The sequence below is a fragment of the Hypanus sabinus genome, chromosome 13 (assembly GCF_030144855.1).
Source record: "Hypanus sabinus isolate sHypSab1 chromosome 13, sHypSab1.hap1, whole genome shotgun sequence".
In the NCBI taxonomy this organism is placed as follows: domain Eukaryota; kingdom Metazoa; phylum Chordata; class Chondrichthyes; order Myliobatiformes; family Dasyatidae; genus Hypanus; species Hypanus sabinus.
Window position 1 is genome coordinate 62,580,081 of NC_082718.1, and position 14,697 is coordinate 62,594,777.

General features: G+C 40.9%; 1 protein-coding gene across 20 annotated transcripts in view; it reads right to left on the reverse strand.

Moving 5' to 3' along the window:
- nr2c1 (nuclear receptor subfamily 2, group C, member 1) overlaps positions 1–14,697 on the reverse strand; it is a 139,167-nt gene that overhangs the window by 18,231 nt on the left and 106,239 nt on the right. For all 20 annotated transcript variants that reach the window (XM_059987791.1, XM_059987787.1, XM_059987783.1 and 17 more), the window contains one exon: positions 10,972–11,077. In XM_059987791.1, coding sequence (XP_059843774.1) covers positions 10,972–11,077 — 106 coding nt within the window. The remainder of the gene's footprint in view (positions 1–10,971; positions 11,078–14,697) is intronic.

Consider the following 14,697-nt stretch of genomic DNA (forward strand, 5'->3'; position numbering starts at 1 on the left):
CCTTCAGACCTTTCAGTTTCCCAAGAACCTTCTCTCTGGAAATAGTAACCTCACACACTTCATGACCTCTGCCACCATGTTGCTAGTGTCTTCCACACTGAAGAATGATACAGTTCATCTGTCATTTCCTTATCCCCCATTATTACCTCTCCAGCATCATTTTCCAGCGGTCCGATATCCACTCTCACCTCTCTTTTACACTTTATGTATCTGAAGAAATTTTTGGTATCCTCTTTATCATCATTGGCTACCTTACTTATGTATTCAATCTTTACCTTCTTAATTATTTTTCTTTTTTTTAAATTTCCTCCTGTTGGCTTTTAAAAGCTTCTCAATTCTGTAACTTTCCACTAATTTTTGCTCCTTTGTATGCCCTTTCTTTGGCTTTTATGCTGGGTTTGACTTCTCATGTTAGCCATAATTGTGTCATATTGCCTTTAGAATACTTCTTCCTCTTTGGGATGTGTATTTCCTGTGCCTTCCAAATTGCTTCCAGAAATTCCAGCCATTGCTGCTCTGCCGCCATCCCTGCCAATGTTCTTTTCCAATCAATTCTGGCCAACTCTTCTCTCACATCTCTGTAATTCCCTTTACTCCACAGTAATACTGATATATCTGACTTTAGCTTATTATGATCACTTTCCACTTAGTGTTCTTTTACCTTAAACTCTCTGATCAATTCTGGTTTATTGCACAACACGTAATCCAAAATAGCTGATCCTCTAGTGGGATCAACCTCAAGCTGCTCTAAAAAGCCATTTCATAGGCATTCCTGAAATTCCCCTTCTTGAAATCTCGCACCAACCTGATTTTCCCGATCTACCTGCATATTGAAATCCCCTGTGACTATATAACATTGCCCTTTTGGCACATATTTTCCATCTCCCATTGTAATTTGTAGACCACATCCTTACTACTGTTTGGGACTCTGTTTAAAACTCCCAACAGGGTCTTTTGAATTTTCTTAATCCACAATGATTCAATACCTTCCAACCCTATGTCATCTCCTTCTAAAGATTTAATTTCATATTTTTTTTACCAACAGAGCAACACCACCCCTCCCCCGACTTCCGTCCTGTTTTTCGATACAATGTGTATCCTTGACATTAAACTCCCAGCTATAACCTTCTTTCAGCCGTGATTCAGTGATGCCTACAACATCATGCACGCCAATCTGCAACTGTGCTACAAATTCATCTACCTTATTCCATATACTGCGCACATTCATTTATAACACCTTCAGTCCCGTAATCACCTTTTTTGATTTTGTCCTCCTCTCACAGTGCAACTCATCCTGTTGACTGCAATTTTGCCCTATCAACAGCCTCCCCTCACCACACATTGCCTCCGTTTAGTGCTCAGGACACAAGCTGCACCAGGCTCAACCTTTTGATTCCTGCCCTTGTCTGAGGTCTTACCAACATCTGTCTCCACAACCTCTCCACTAACTGTTATGGCACTCTGATTCTCATCCCCCTGCAACTCTAGTTTAAAACCCACCATGCAGCATTAACAAACCTTCCCGCTAGGACACTAGTCCCCCTCCAGTTCAGGTCCAAACAGTTCCTTCTGTACAGGTCCCACCTTCCCTGGAAGAGAGCCCAATGATCCAAAAATCTTATGCCTCCCTCCTACACCAACTCCTTAGTCACATATTAAACTGTATAATGCTAGTTCTGGCACAGATAGCAATCCTGAGATCACAACCCTGGAAGTTCTGAACATATTGTGCAGAACCTCATCACTCACCCTACCCAGGTCATTGTCACCTACACGGACCATGACCTCTGGCTTTTTACCCTCCCATTAAGTAAGCTGAGGATGTCCACGGCCCTGGCACTTGGGAGGCAACATATCATCTGGTAATCTCACCCACAGAACCCCCTGTCCAGTCCCCTAATTAATGAATCCCCTATCACTACAGTATGCCTCTTCTCCCCCACTTTTCCTTCTGAGTCACACTCAGCTCCTGAAACCCAGCCACTGTGACTTTCCTCTGTTAGGTCAACCCCTCCCCAACATTATCCAAAGTGATAAATCTGTTGTTGAGGGGGATGGCCACAGGGGTTCTCTGCAGTGGCTCCTTAACCCCTTTCCCTGCCAGTCACCCAGTCTCCTGTGTCCTGCACCTTGGGTATAGCTACCTCTCTATATGTCCTATCTATCACCGCTTCAGCCTCCCGAATGATTTGGAGTTCATCCAGTTCCAGCTCCAACTCCTTAATGCAGATTGTTAGAAGCTGCAGCTGGAGGCACCTCTCGCAATTCTATTCATCAGGGACACTGGACGTCACCCTGCCTTCCCACACCCTGCAAGAGGTGTATTCCGCTACTTTATATTTCTCTCAATTTGTAGCTCTGGTATCTCAGACTTGTGCTAATCTGCTTTGAAACTTGGTTTGGATAACAACTACTGGGCTTCAAACTGTCTGAGTATCCACATACATTATTTTTTACAATGCTATGGAAGGTTAGGTTACACATTACAAACAGCAACATATGAATCAATTATTACACATGCTATCAGACCAATCAAGAGGGAATAAAACAACTGCTTTCCAAGCCTATTTGATTTTCCAGTTTCGATTTTATATATGTTGAGAGGATCGGAGTTGACGACACTGATGATTTTGTATTGTTGTGAGATATTATAAACAGCCCTTTTTTCCCCCAATTTTTTCCTTTTCTCTTTTTTCTTTTTTTTTTTACTAGTTATTACGATTATTAGATTAGTTTCTTTTTGCATATTTTTTTCTTTTTCTTTTTTCTGTTTTTTTAAAAATTATATTATGATATACCTAGGTTTGCCTTGTTTATTTGTATATTGTATCGTTCATGATTTGGGAATACTCATTTATACTGTAATCATTGCTTATGTATTCTTTCATGTTCAGTTGAAATGTGTATGTTTGTAATCCCATTATCTATGTATCGATTTTATTTTGTTATTAATAACAATAATAAAAAGATTGAAAAAGAAAGAAAAAAAGAAAGAAAACAACTGCTCTATGATATGGAAATAAATGCTGATGTGATAATTTGTGAAATGGGTCAACTGTTTTTGTGGAAAAAAACTCAAAATTGCTTCTTTCTTTTGCTGTCAGTTTTGACTGAACTTGAAAAGCAAATACCAGAAAATTGCTCTTGTTTTATCTTATTAATATAAACAAATGCCGAATAAAATAAATAGGGGAAGAATCCAAAGCAAAGCATTAAAAGTTGGTAGGGCACAGCAACATGGTTTCCTGAAACTCAAATGAGATAGGTCAGTTGGGTGGGTGCCACAATCTTTCAAAATTTGCTTGAGAAAACATTGTTAAAGCAGCAGGCAAATATGAAATCATACTGCCTTCACCCATAAATTCCCTGCCATATTAATACAATTCCAACTGCCAACTTAAACAGCATTGGCAAATACATGACACACAACTCAACAATATTACAAAGTGGCAACTCTGGACTAAACTTGAGTCACTGAAGGATGCTTGATAGTTGTGACAGGGCTTGAATGTTATCACCTCCTACAAACTGAAATCAAGCAACATTTAGCCATGTTTTTCTTATAATAAAATGACCAATAATAGGAACTGATTATTGACTTCTGGAGGGGAAAACTGAAGGTCCATCCTCAGCAGGGATTAGAGGGTCAGTAACTTCAAATTCCTCAGTGTTATAATTTCTGAGGACCTATCCTGGGCCCAGCACACAAGTGCAATTACAAAAAAAAGCACATCAGCGTCTCACCTTCCTTAGAAGTTTGAAGATTCAGCATGACATCTAGGACTTTGACAAACTTCTATAGATGCATGGTGGAGAGTATATTAACTGGTTGCATCACAGCCTGGTATGGAAGCACCAATGCTCTTGAATAGAAAACCCCACAAAAAGTAGTGTATGTGGCCCAGTCCATCACAGTTAAAGCCATCTTCAACAATTACATGGAGTTAGGTGGCAGGAAAGCAGCTTCTATCATCAGGAATCCTCGGCACCCAGCTCACGCTCTCGTTTTGCTGCCACCATCAGGAAGATACAGGAGCTTCACCAGGTTCAGGAACAGTTATTATCCTCAACCATACTCTTGAACCAAAGGGAATAACTTCACTTGCCTATCACTGAACTGTTCTCACAAAGTACACTACAGGTGCTGTGGTCAAATCAACACGTACAAACAAGCTGGATGAACTCAGCAGGTCGGGCAGCATCCGTTGAAAGAGCAGTCAACGTTTCGGGCCGAGACCCTTCTGTCCTGACGAAGGGGATGCTGCCCGACTTGCTGAATTCATCCAGCTTGTTTGTACGTGTTTACTGAACTGTCCCCACAGCCTACAGACTCACTTTCAAGGATTCTACATCTCATGTTCTCGATATTTATTGCATGTTTGTTTGCTTGTTTATTTATTCATTTATTATTATTTCTTTTTCTCTTTCTTTTTGTATTGCACAGCTTACTGTCTTTTTCACACTGGCTGTCAAGCTCTGTTGGTGTGGCCTTTCATTGATTCTATGATTATGGGAATTATTGAGTGTGCATGCAAGAAAATGAATCACAGCATTGTATAAGGTGACTTGCATGTACTTTGATAATAAATTTACTTTGAATTTTGCACCATAATTGTTCATAGTGCTCTATGCAAACTTACCAACAGCTTGTTCAAATTCAACATAACGTAACAATTCCTATACTTAATGCCCTTGAATGATGAAGGCCAGTGTGCCAAATGCATTTTTACCACCCTGTCTCCCTGTGACATCACTTTCAACAAGTTGTACACTTGTGTCCCTAGGCCCCTCTTTTCTATTCCACGTCCTTGTGCCCTGCCGTTCAAAGACCAAGCCCCATGCTGACATGACTTTCAAAATGCATCACCTAACACTGGCAAGACAAGTCTTTTTAGCTCTGTAAAAATGATGTTAGATTGGTTAGTTCTCCAGACTGATTATATGTCAAATTCTGCATGGAGGTAGGTAACCAGTGGTGTGTCCCAGGGATTTTTTCTGGGACTCCTGCTCTTCGTGATTTTTATAAATGACCTGGATGAGGAAGTGGAGGGATGGGTTAATAAATCTGCTGATGACACAAAGGTTGGCGGTGTTGTGGATAGCCTGGAGGGCTGTCAGAGATGGGCTGAAAGTGGCAGGTGGCTTTCAACCCAGATAAGTGTGAGGTGGTTCATTTTGGTAGATCAAATATGATGGTAGAATATACTATTAATGGTAAGACTCTTGGCAGTGTGCAGGATCAGAGGGATCTTGGGGCTCAAGTCCATAGGGGACACAAAGCTGTTGTCACTGTGGTTAAGAAAGCACACAGTGGATTGGCCTTCATCAATCATGGGATTGAGTTTAGGAGACAAGAGGTAATGTTGCAGCTATATAGGACCCTGTTCAGACCACTGAGTACTGTGCTCAGTTCTGGTTGCCTCACTACATGGAGGATGTGGAAGCCATAGGAAGGGTGCAGAGGAGATTTACAAGGATGTTGCCTGGATTGGGGAGCATGCCTTATGAGAATAGGTTGACTGAACTCGGCTTTTTTTCCTTGGAGTGACGGAGGATGACAGGTGACCTGATAGAGGTGTATAAGATAATGAGAGGCATTGATCGTGTGGATAGTCAGAGTCTTTTCCCCAGGGCTGGAATGGCTGGCATGAGAGGTCACAGTTTTAAAGAGCTTGGAAGTAGGGGTAGGGTTTTTTTTACACGCAGAGAGTGGTGACTGCGTGGAATGGGCTGCTGCCAACGGTGGATACAATAGGGTCTTTTAAGAGACTCCTGGACAGGTACATGGGCTATGGATAACCCTAGGTAATTTCTAATGTAAGAACATGTTCGGCACAGCTTTGTGGGCTGAAGGGCCTGTATTGTGCTGTAGCTCTTCTATGTTTCTATAAGTGACAACAAGGCTTTATTTCCAGGTGAGCTCAATGCCTTTTATGCTCTCTTTCACCATCAAAATATGGAGGCACCTTCACAAACTCTCAGAGCTCCTGATGACCCTGTGATTTCAGTGTCTGAGGCCAACTTGACAGCACCGTCCATGGAAAGAATCCTGTGGCAGAGTACTAAAGATCTGTGCTGATAAACTGGCTGGAGTACTCACTGACATCTTTAATCGCTCCCTTCAGCAGTCTGAGGTACCCACCTGCTTCAAACAATACTGGTGCCTACAAAGAGCGTGGTAACCTGACTCAATGACTATTAGTAGCACTTATACCATTGTGATGAAGTGCTTTGAGAGGTTGGTGATGAAACATTAACTCCTGCCTGAGAAGCAATTTGGATCCTGTCCAATTTGCTTCCTGGCAGAACGGGTCCACAGCAGATGCCATCTCAATGGCTCTTCACTCAACCCTGGAACATCTGGACAGCAAAGATGCATCCATCAGAATGCTCTTCATCGATTACAGCTCAGAATTCAAAACTAATCAATAAGCTTTAAGATCTTGGCCTCAATACCTCCTTGTGCAATTGGCACTTTGATTTCCTCACTTGCACACCTCAGTTAGCTCTGATTGACAACATCTCCTCCACAATCACCATCAGCACAGGTGTACCACAGGCTGTGAACTGAGGCCCTGCTCCACTCGTTATACTTATGACTGTGAGTCTAAGCACAGCTGCAATGCCAATACTGAAATATCGTTGGCCAAGTCAAAGGTGGTGACGAATCAGCATATAGGAGGGAGATTGAAGATCTGGCTGAGTGGTGAAACAGCAACAATCTCTTACACAATGTCAGCAACACCAGGAGCTGATTATTGACTTCAGGAGGAGGAAACTGGAGGTCTATGAGCCAGTCCTCATCGGGGGATCAGAGGTGAGAGAGTCAGCAACTTTAAATTCCTCAGTGTTATTATTTCAGAGGATCTGTCCTGGGTGCCATTATGAAGAAAGCACTGCAGCGCCTCTATTTTCTTAGAAGTTTGCAAAGATTCAGCATGTCATCTAAAACTTTGGCAAACTTTTATAAATGTATGGTGGAGAGTATATTGATCGGTTGAATCATGGCCTGGTATGGAAACACCAGTACTCTTGAATGGAAAAGCTTACAAAAAGTAGTGGATACAACCCAGCTCATCAAGGGTAAAGCGCTCCAAACCACTGAACACAGAGCGTTGTCGCAGGAAAGCAGCATCCATTATCAAGCTCCTCTACCATCCAGACCATGCTCCCTTCTCAATGTTGTCGTCAGGAAGAAGGTACAGGAGCCTCAGGACTCACACCACTAGGCTGAGGAACAGTGAGTCACCAGGCTCTCTATACTGAGGAGGTAACTTCACTCGTCACTGAACTGTTCCCACAACTTATGGACTCACCTTTAATGACTCTTTATCTCATGTTCTCCATATCTTTTTTTTTATGTAATTGCAGTTTATCTTTTGCATACTGGTTGTTTGTCCATCCTGTTGTGTGGGGGTTTTAATGATTCTATTATGTTTTTTGTATTTAATATGAATGCTGCAAGAATATGAACCTTAGGGTTGTATGTCGTGCCTTAAAAATGTGTTCAGCCCCCAACAGTTTGTTCACATAAATGAGTATTACAACCAAGAATTCTGATCAATTTAACTGAAGAGTTTTCATTTGTGAATCACATGCTCCTTTTTCACAGTAGAGCCCAAAATTAGAAAATTATAAAGCATGTAAAACTAAAAATTCAAAAACTAAAATGTCAGCAGTTCAAAAATATTCATCTCACTTTGCTCAGTTTTTAGTTGAACCACCTCTTGCAGCATTACAGCCAGCATTTTTTTTTGGATGTCTCTATTAGCTTTGCACAACATGACGGAGCAAGATTTGCCCATTACTCCTTGCAAAATTCCTCAAGCTGTGCCAGGTTAGTTGGGGAGCAGTGGTGGATAGCAATCATAAGGTTTTTACCAGAGATATTCAATCAAGTTAAGGTTAGGACCCTGACTGGGCCACCCAAGGACATCAATTCTCCTCATTTGAAGTCACTCCATGGTGGCTCCAACATTGTGCTTTGGGTCATTGTCCTACTTAAAGATGAACTTCCTCCCCAGTTTAAGGTTTCTCTAAGTGGCTAGCAGGCTTTTATCAAGGATCTCTCTATATTTAGAAGCATTTGTCTTCCCATTAAGCCTGACCAGATTTCCAGTCCCTGCTGCTGAAAAGCACCCCCACTGCATGATGCTACCTCCACCATACTTTACAGTAGAGAGGATGTTACTGGCTGATACCGCTAGGTGTTGAGACAAAAAAAAGTTCCACTTTATTTTCATCTGACCACATCTTTACAGTATCTACTAAGTGATGCTCTGCAAAATCTTTATGGGCAAGGATATGCTTTTTTTTTAAATCCAGGGCTTCTTCCTGGCCACATACCCTTTTTGTGCAAGGCCTCAGGAATCATGGAATCACAAATGTCATCTCCAGTTGCAACTACCGACTTCTGCAAATCAAGCAGAGTGACTGTTTGTATCACAGTAGCTTCTCTTACAAGCGCAATTCTTCTCCAGTGACTACATATAGATGGGCGGTCTAGGCAGTGTGGCTATGGTTCATATGTTTTTCCCACTTCTTCATGATAGACAGCACTGTGCTCTGAGGTACATTTGGTGCCTTTGAGATGGTTTTGCACCCTTCCCCAGATTTGTGCTTCTCTATCAGAATTTCCACAACTTATCTCGAATGCTCTTTTGTCTTCATTTGGTTTGGTCTGTTGAAAATCTACTATATTGTTGGACCTCACAGAGAGGGGGGGCATTTATTCTTATGAATTAATGGCAAACAGATGATCCTCCAATTTTCCACATCAACAAATTGGGTGAGTTGGTAAGGTATTGTACCTAATAGTATTGTACCTAATTAGTAGTATAGTAATTACCTGATAGTATTGCACCTAATTAAATTAGCATAGTAATTACAAAGGGGATGAATACTTTTTCAGCCTTACAATTTTGGTTTTTAATTTTTGATAAATTGTTGACAGGTTTTGGAAATTCTTTGAAGTTGACATGATGCACAATGTTTTTTAGATTAGCTCAAAAAATCCTACTTCAATATATCTTAAATTTAGAAAATGAGACAATAAAATGTAAAATAGATGTAGAGGCTGAATACTTTTCCAAGGTACTGTACAGTGACATACGTGTACACTGATAATAAATTTACTTGGAAGTGTGAACATTGAAATTGAGCAGAATGGCCAACAATTGTGAATTTTGTGTTCACTTAGTGACAACTTCCCTGGTCTTGTGTCCAATAACCCAGGATATCTCTCACCACTTTCACACATTATTTGATACAAGCCTGACAAACAGGCAGGGAGTGAGGCAAGACTTGTGGTAGAGAGCTGTGGCAGAAGATTAGCGCAGGGGCAAATCAGCAAGCAGGAAGAAATCAAGATTCAGGATCTGAGTGTTTAGAGATAATGACTCTGGAACTAGGGAATGAGGCATTTCTCTAACAGCTGGGAGTCCCAGTAACACTGGGTTGTCATCACAGGAGCAACATCTAGTAAGAGGACAGCCAGCAAGTAAAATCTGCAAATCTTCCTGTCAACAATGAAAGATCATTTCAGAATCAGAATACGTTTAATATCACTGTCATATGTCATGAAATTTGTTGTTTTGCAGTAGCAGTAAGTTGCAAAGCATAATATTAAAAAAATTATAAATTACAATAAGAAATTTACAATAGATTCTGGTTAATTATGCCATTAGTTAATTGGGGCAGCCGCTTATTTGGGACAATTCTTAAAGAACAAAATCTAAACGAGAAAATAGCTGGGACTCCCTTCGTTTATTTGGGACACTCTGCTACTTAATTAGTCCAGGAGACTTCTGTCGATCAGCTTCTAACTAGCGTCAGTTGCGTGAACATCATTTGACCATTAGACCAAAAGATGTGCACATTAGAGCAAACAGTTTTTAAATAGTGACATTTGTGTGTGCTTTTGCTCAAAATGCAGAGATTTTTGTCACTGATAGTTATCGAGTAACAAGAGAAAGGCAATTCAGAACTGTTTTGCTCACTGCAGTTTCAAGCATTCAGACTTGGAGATGCCAGAAACACCGAGGAATGAAAATGAAACAACTTCACTACTTCAACAAGTTTGGAACTATGAAGACATTTGAAGATGCGGACAATCATCCTGAATGTTATAATGAAAATGAAGATTCGGAGAACGCAATTGTCAAAAGCAAGGGGAAAAGAGGGAAAAAGAGAGGTGGGGGACGGGGGAGAAGGGCACAGCAGATGGGGGGGGGGAGAGGGGTGGTGGAGGGCAGAACAAACCTCAGGAAAAAGTTGACATACAGAATATTGGCAGTGCCACTTAATTTGAAAGAAAGGTGTTAAACTATTGCTAATTTGTTACAACAAAGTATTATGATAGTGTTGAACCTTATAAAGGTGAACGACGAGTGGTAATACACTTAATGGTGCCTTGAGCAGAGGATCTTCTGAAAAGGGGCCCAGTTGGAGAAATTAGCTGCTGGCATGTGCAGGGCCAGCTCACCAAATATTTAGCCCTACTATAACACTTGTCAGTCTGAAATTGAAACAAACTCTCTCAGCTATTCACCCTGTTAGTGTGAATGATTGGAAGAACTAATTGGAGCTGCAAATAATCCACATGCATATTACCATCTTGTTAAGCCACACACTTTGCAGGAGAGTTTAGAGATAGCTATTGCACCATTTATTGCGTTGGTAAACTGGCTGAGTTCACGTGGCAGCCAGAATTGTTTAACAATTGCAAAGATCAGTAATGGTGATTAGGTGCAAACTGTGCTGAGAAACTGGTTCACACCATACCAGTTTTCTGCCCAAATAATTATAGCAACTGTATACCAATTTCCACACTATAGTACCTAGATAATTTTGGTAAATATGACCACACTGGCCAGCACATCATTCCCACCACAGAAATATGTTTGACACCCTGTGCCCTGTAGCATATCCAAATCTCACTGCGATGGAACTGTAAATAACATTCCTTCATACCTGTAAGAATCATCTGGGTAGGCTTTTGCTTCATAATCCTGTAATTCCATGTAGGCTTTCTCTTGAAATTTGTCAATCTGTACAGCATTAATTAGGCCTGGATGGTCTATGAAAGTAAAGTAAAGTGTTGTTAAAATGCTACACATGGTTTATAACATGAAGGAACTACATAATCACCTCTGTTTTGTGGCTGTGATGACAAAGAAGCTTTCACTATTCACAATCATTACACCATGGAGTTGAAAAGCTTGACTACGATTAATTAAAAATGAAGTCACTATCAACAATTCACCTGACACAGGAATTCCCGTGAAGTTCGCAGAAATGGCAATTATTTGTAGACTCAAGACTGCAGATGCTGGGAGCTGAAGCAATGCACAAGTGATGGAGGAACTCAGTGGATCAGGCAGCATCAGTGGAGGGAACTTGGCTGCTAAGTGGAGGCTAAAAGTAAATTAGAGGAACATATTCCATATTCCACCAGGGCTGTCTCCACCTGGTGACATGAAAACCAAATTTTCAAACTTTCACTAACTGCTCCCCTTCTGTCCCACCTCCCCCCTTTTTTATTTTCTCTCCTCCTGATCCACTTGGCCCCCATCACCCACTCCCTCTGTCCATCACCCCCACACTCGTCTCACTGAATTCTCTCCCCACCTCCCTCCAATCCATGCACCACCTTCAGATTCCACTATCTAGATTGTTGCCTCCTTCTATTACTTCCCAGACTGTTGCTATTGCCACTCTTCCCTCCACCATCTACTTATCACCCCCCTCGCCTGGATCTAGCCCTTGCTCCATCTCTTCTCTCCACCTTTTTAATACTGGCTCCCTTCCCTATTTCAGTCCAGATGAAAGGTCTTGACCCAAAACAATGACAGTTCATTGCCCTCCATAGATGCTGACTGACCATGCTTTGTGTTGGCAATTTTTTGTAGTTAAGGAATTCTTTTCCTGTACTTACTGTAAAAAGCCATTTACAAGTTGACCTGTTCAATTAATTTTATTAAAAATACTAAGCCATTACAGGTGAATACTACCAAAGCCCCAAGAAGCTAATTGTATGTGAGACATCCAATTCCTACAGAATAATTTTCAATAGTATCAGAGATTTCTAAAATAATTAAAAAATTATTTTTGACATTTTCAGCTTAAGTTTATCTATATGCACTGATCTTTATTTTCCACTTAGCAGAATGATTAAAACAGCAACTAAAAATGCGAGTCTTTTGCTTCATGCTTTACCATCCATGAAAATTCTGCAACACAATTAGCTGCTAAATCTACTTAGACATCCTTGCTATTGAACCACCTGCAGTTGATACCAACACAAAACTAAACATGGGGATAAAGGAAAAGGTGCCACCACCAAAAAACAAATCATCAACTCCTCAGATCTAAGCACCTCATGGGGATAGGGCATTACAAATTCTTGCTCAACTCATATCACTAAACAAAAGGAAAAAGATACTTGAGAGGAAGATGTGATGACTAGTACCCCAAGGACACAGCTAGCCTGTCTGTTCATTTAACATTTGTCCTAATACAATAAAATGAACTTTTGACCACACTATCTATTTATTTATTGTTTTGTGTTGTATTGTCTGCCTACACTGCACTTCCTCTGTCCTGTAATACTTTATTCTGCATTCTGTAGCACAAGAGATTCTGCAGGTGCTGGAAATTCAAAGTAACACACACCAAATGCTCAGCTGGATGGCATGATCTTTCTAGATGGTGGGTAAAACATAGATTTTTACTATATCTCAATACATGTGACAATATAAACTAACTGATGTAAAATGGGCACTTTACTCTCTATTCTAATGATTAGCACTCAGTATACGAGAAAATCTGTGGCAGGATGAACAACTTAGAAAATCTACTTGTATGCATCTGCAGCAGCACTAAATTCTCTGAGAATGTACATGGATCAATATAAGCCATTAAGTTATCCTTTTAGAATTAGTTAATCTGTCACTCTAATCAAATTTCCAAAAAGAATTAACCATTTAACATTTGTTTTGAAAACTTAAAAGATTTCCTCAAGTAGGGAAAACTATCAGATGATCTTACTGTTAAATGCAAATGTTCGTTTTTACTGTTACAAATGTTCAGGCTTCAGATTTTGTTTTTTAACAACTCTCAGAAAATGAGGAGAAAGTTTAACAAAATGTTCTAATGATGTGAAATGTTTGCCTGCTAGTGATTTTAAAATGAAAGTGAACGTGTTGTTAAATATGGAAAAATCTGAAGGAGTTTGCAGAAATATGAAGGAAATATGGGGGTAACTGAAAAGTTGTTCCCAGGTAACAAACCCATGCTTAAAAAAAACATGGGCTGTAAAAATCCAAGATGATGCCGGTGAACCACGGTGATATGTTGCAGGCTGCTGACAAAACTTCTCAATATACCTCTTCTGAATTACCATCAATGCAACCTGCAGCCTGTAATTTCCCCTTAAGCAAGTACTTTTGAACTGTCTTAAGGAATAGTGATTTCACGGTCTTCTGAAGGACTCAGAAGACTTAACTCTCAAGCATGCAGGTACAACACCTTTAAGTGGAAGATACATTGAAATAGCTGGAGAGAGGGAGGAGGGGAAGACTTGGCTGAAACACCAAAAAATGAAATTTCTTCTAGCCTGCATCTTGTTAGCAAATACATAGTTGTTGGCATACAAGACAGAGGACTTGAGGGCAAGATTGTTGTATCGGACAGAATTGAGGAATTGTTGTGTTCTGTACTTCAAACATGCCAGAGTTGGTGATAGACCCAAGGGCTTCTCAATACACAGCATGGGCCGAACTGTTGATTCGGAGAAGGCAAAAGGTAGGAGTCTACGTTTCATGATAAACCCAGTGGTGCTCGGATGCAATGGACTTGGTCCAAAAGTTCCAAGTAAGTACATGCACGTGTGAGATGGTACACTTTGGAAGGACAAACTCCAAGGCAGAGTACAAAGTAAATGGCAGGATACTTGGTAGTGTGGAGGAGCAGAGGGATCTGGGGGTACATGTCCATAGATCCCTGAAAGTTGCCTCACAGGTAGATAGGGTAGTTATGAGAGCTTATGGGGTGTTAGCTTTCATAAGTCGAGGGATAGAGTTTAAGAGACGCGATGTAATGATGCAGCTCTATAAAACTCTGGTTAGGCCACACTTGGAATACTGTGTCCAGTTCTGGTTACCTCAGTATAGGAAGGATGTGGAAGCATTGGAAAGGGTACAGAGGAGATTTACCAGGATGCTGCCTGGTTTAGAGAGTATGGATTATGATCAGAGATTAAGGGAGCTAGGGCTTTACTCTTTGGAGAGAAGGAGGATGAGAAGAGACATGATAGAGGTGTACAAGATATTAAGAGGAATAGATAGAGCTGACAGCCAGCGCCTCTTCCCCAGGGCACCACTGCTCAGTACAAGAGGACATGGCTTTAAGGTAAGGGGAGGGAAGTTCAAGGGGGATATTAGAGGAAGGTTTTTCACTCAGAGCGTGGTTGGTGCGTGAATGCACTGTCTGAGTCAGTGGTGGAGGCAGATACACTAGTGAAGTTTAAGAGACTACTAGACAGGTATATGGAGGAATTTAAAGTGGAGTGTTATATGGGAGGCAGGGTTTGAGGGTCAGCACAACATTGTGGGCTGAAGGGCCTGTAATGTGCTATGTTCTATGTCACCATATACAACCATGAGATTCAACTTCTTGTGGGCATATTCAATAAATCCA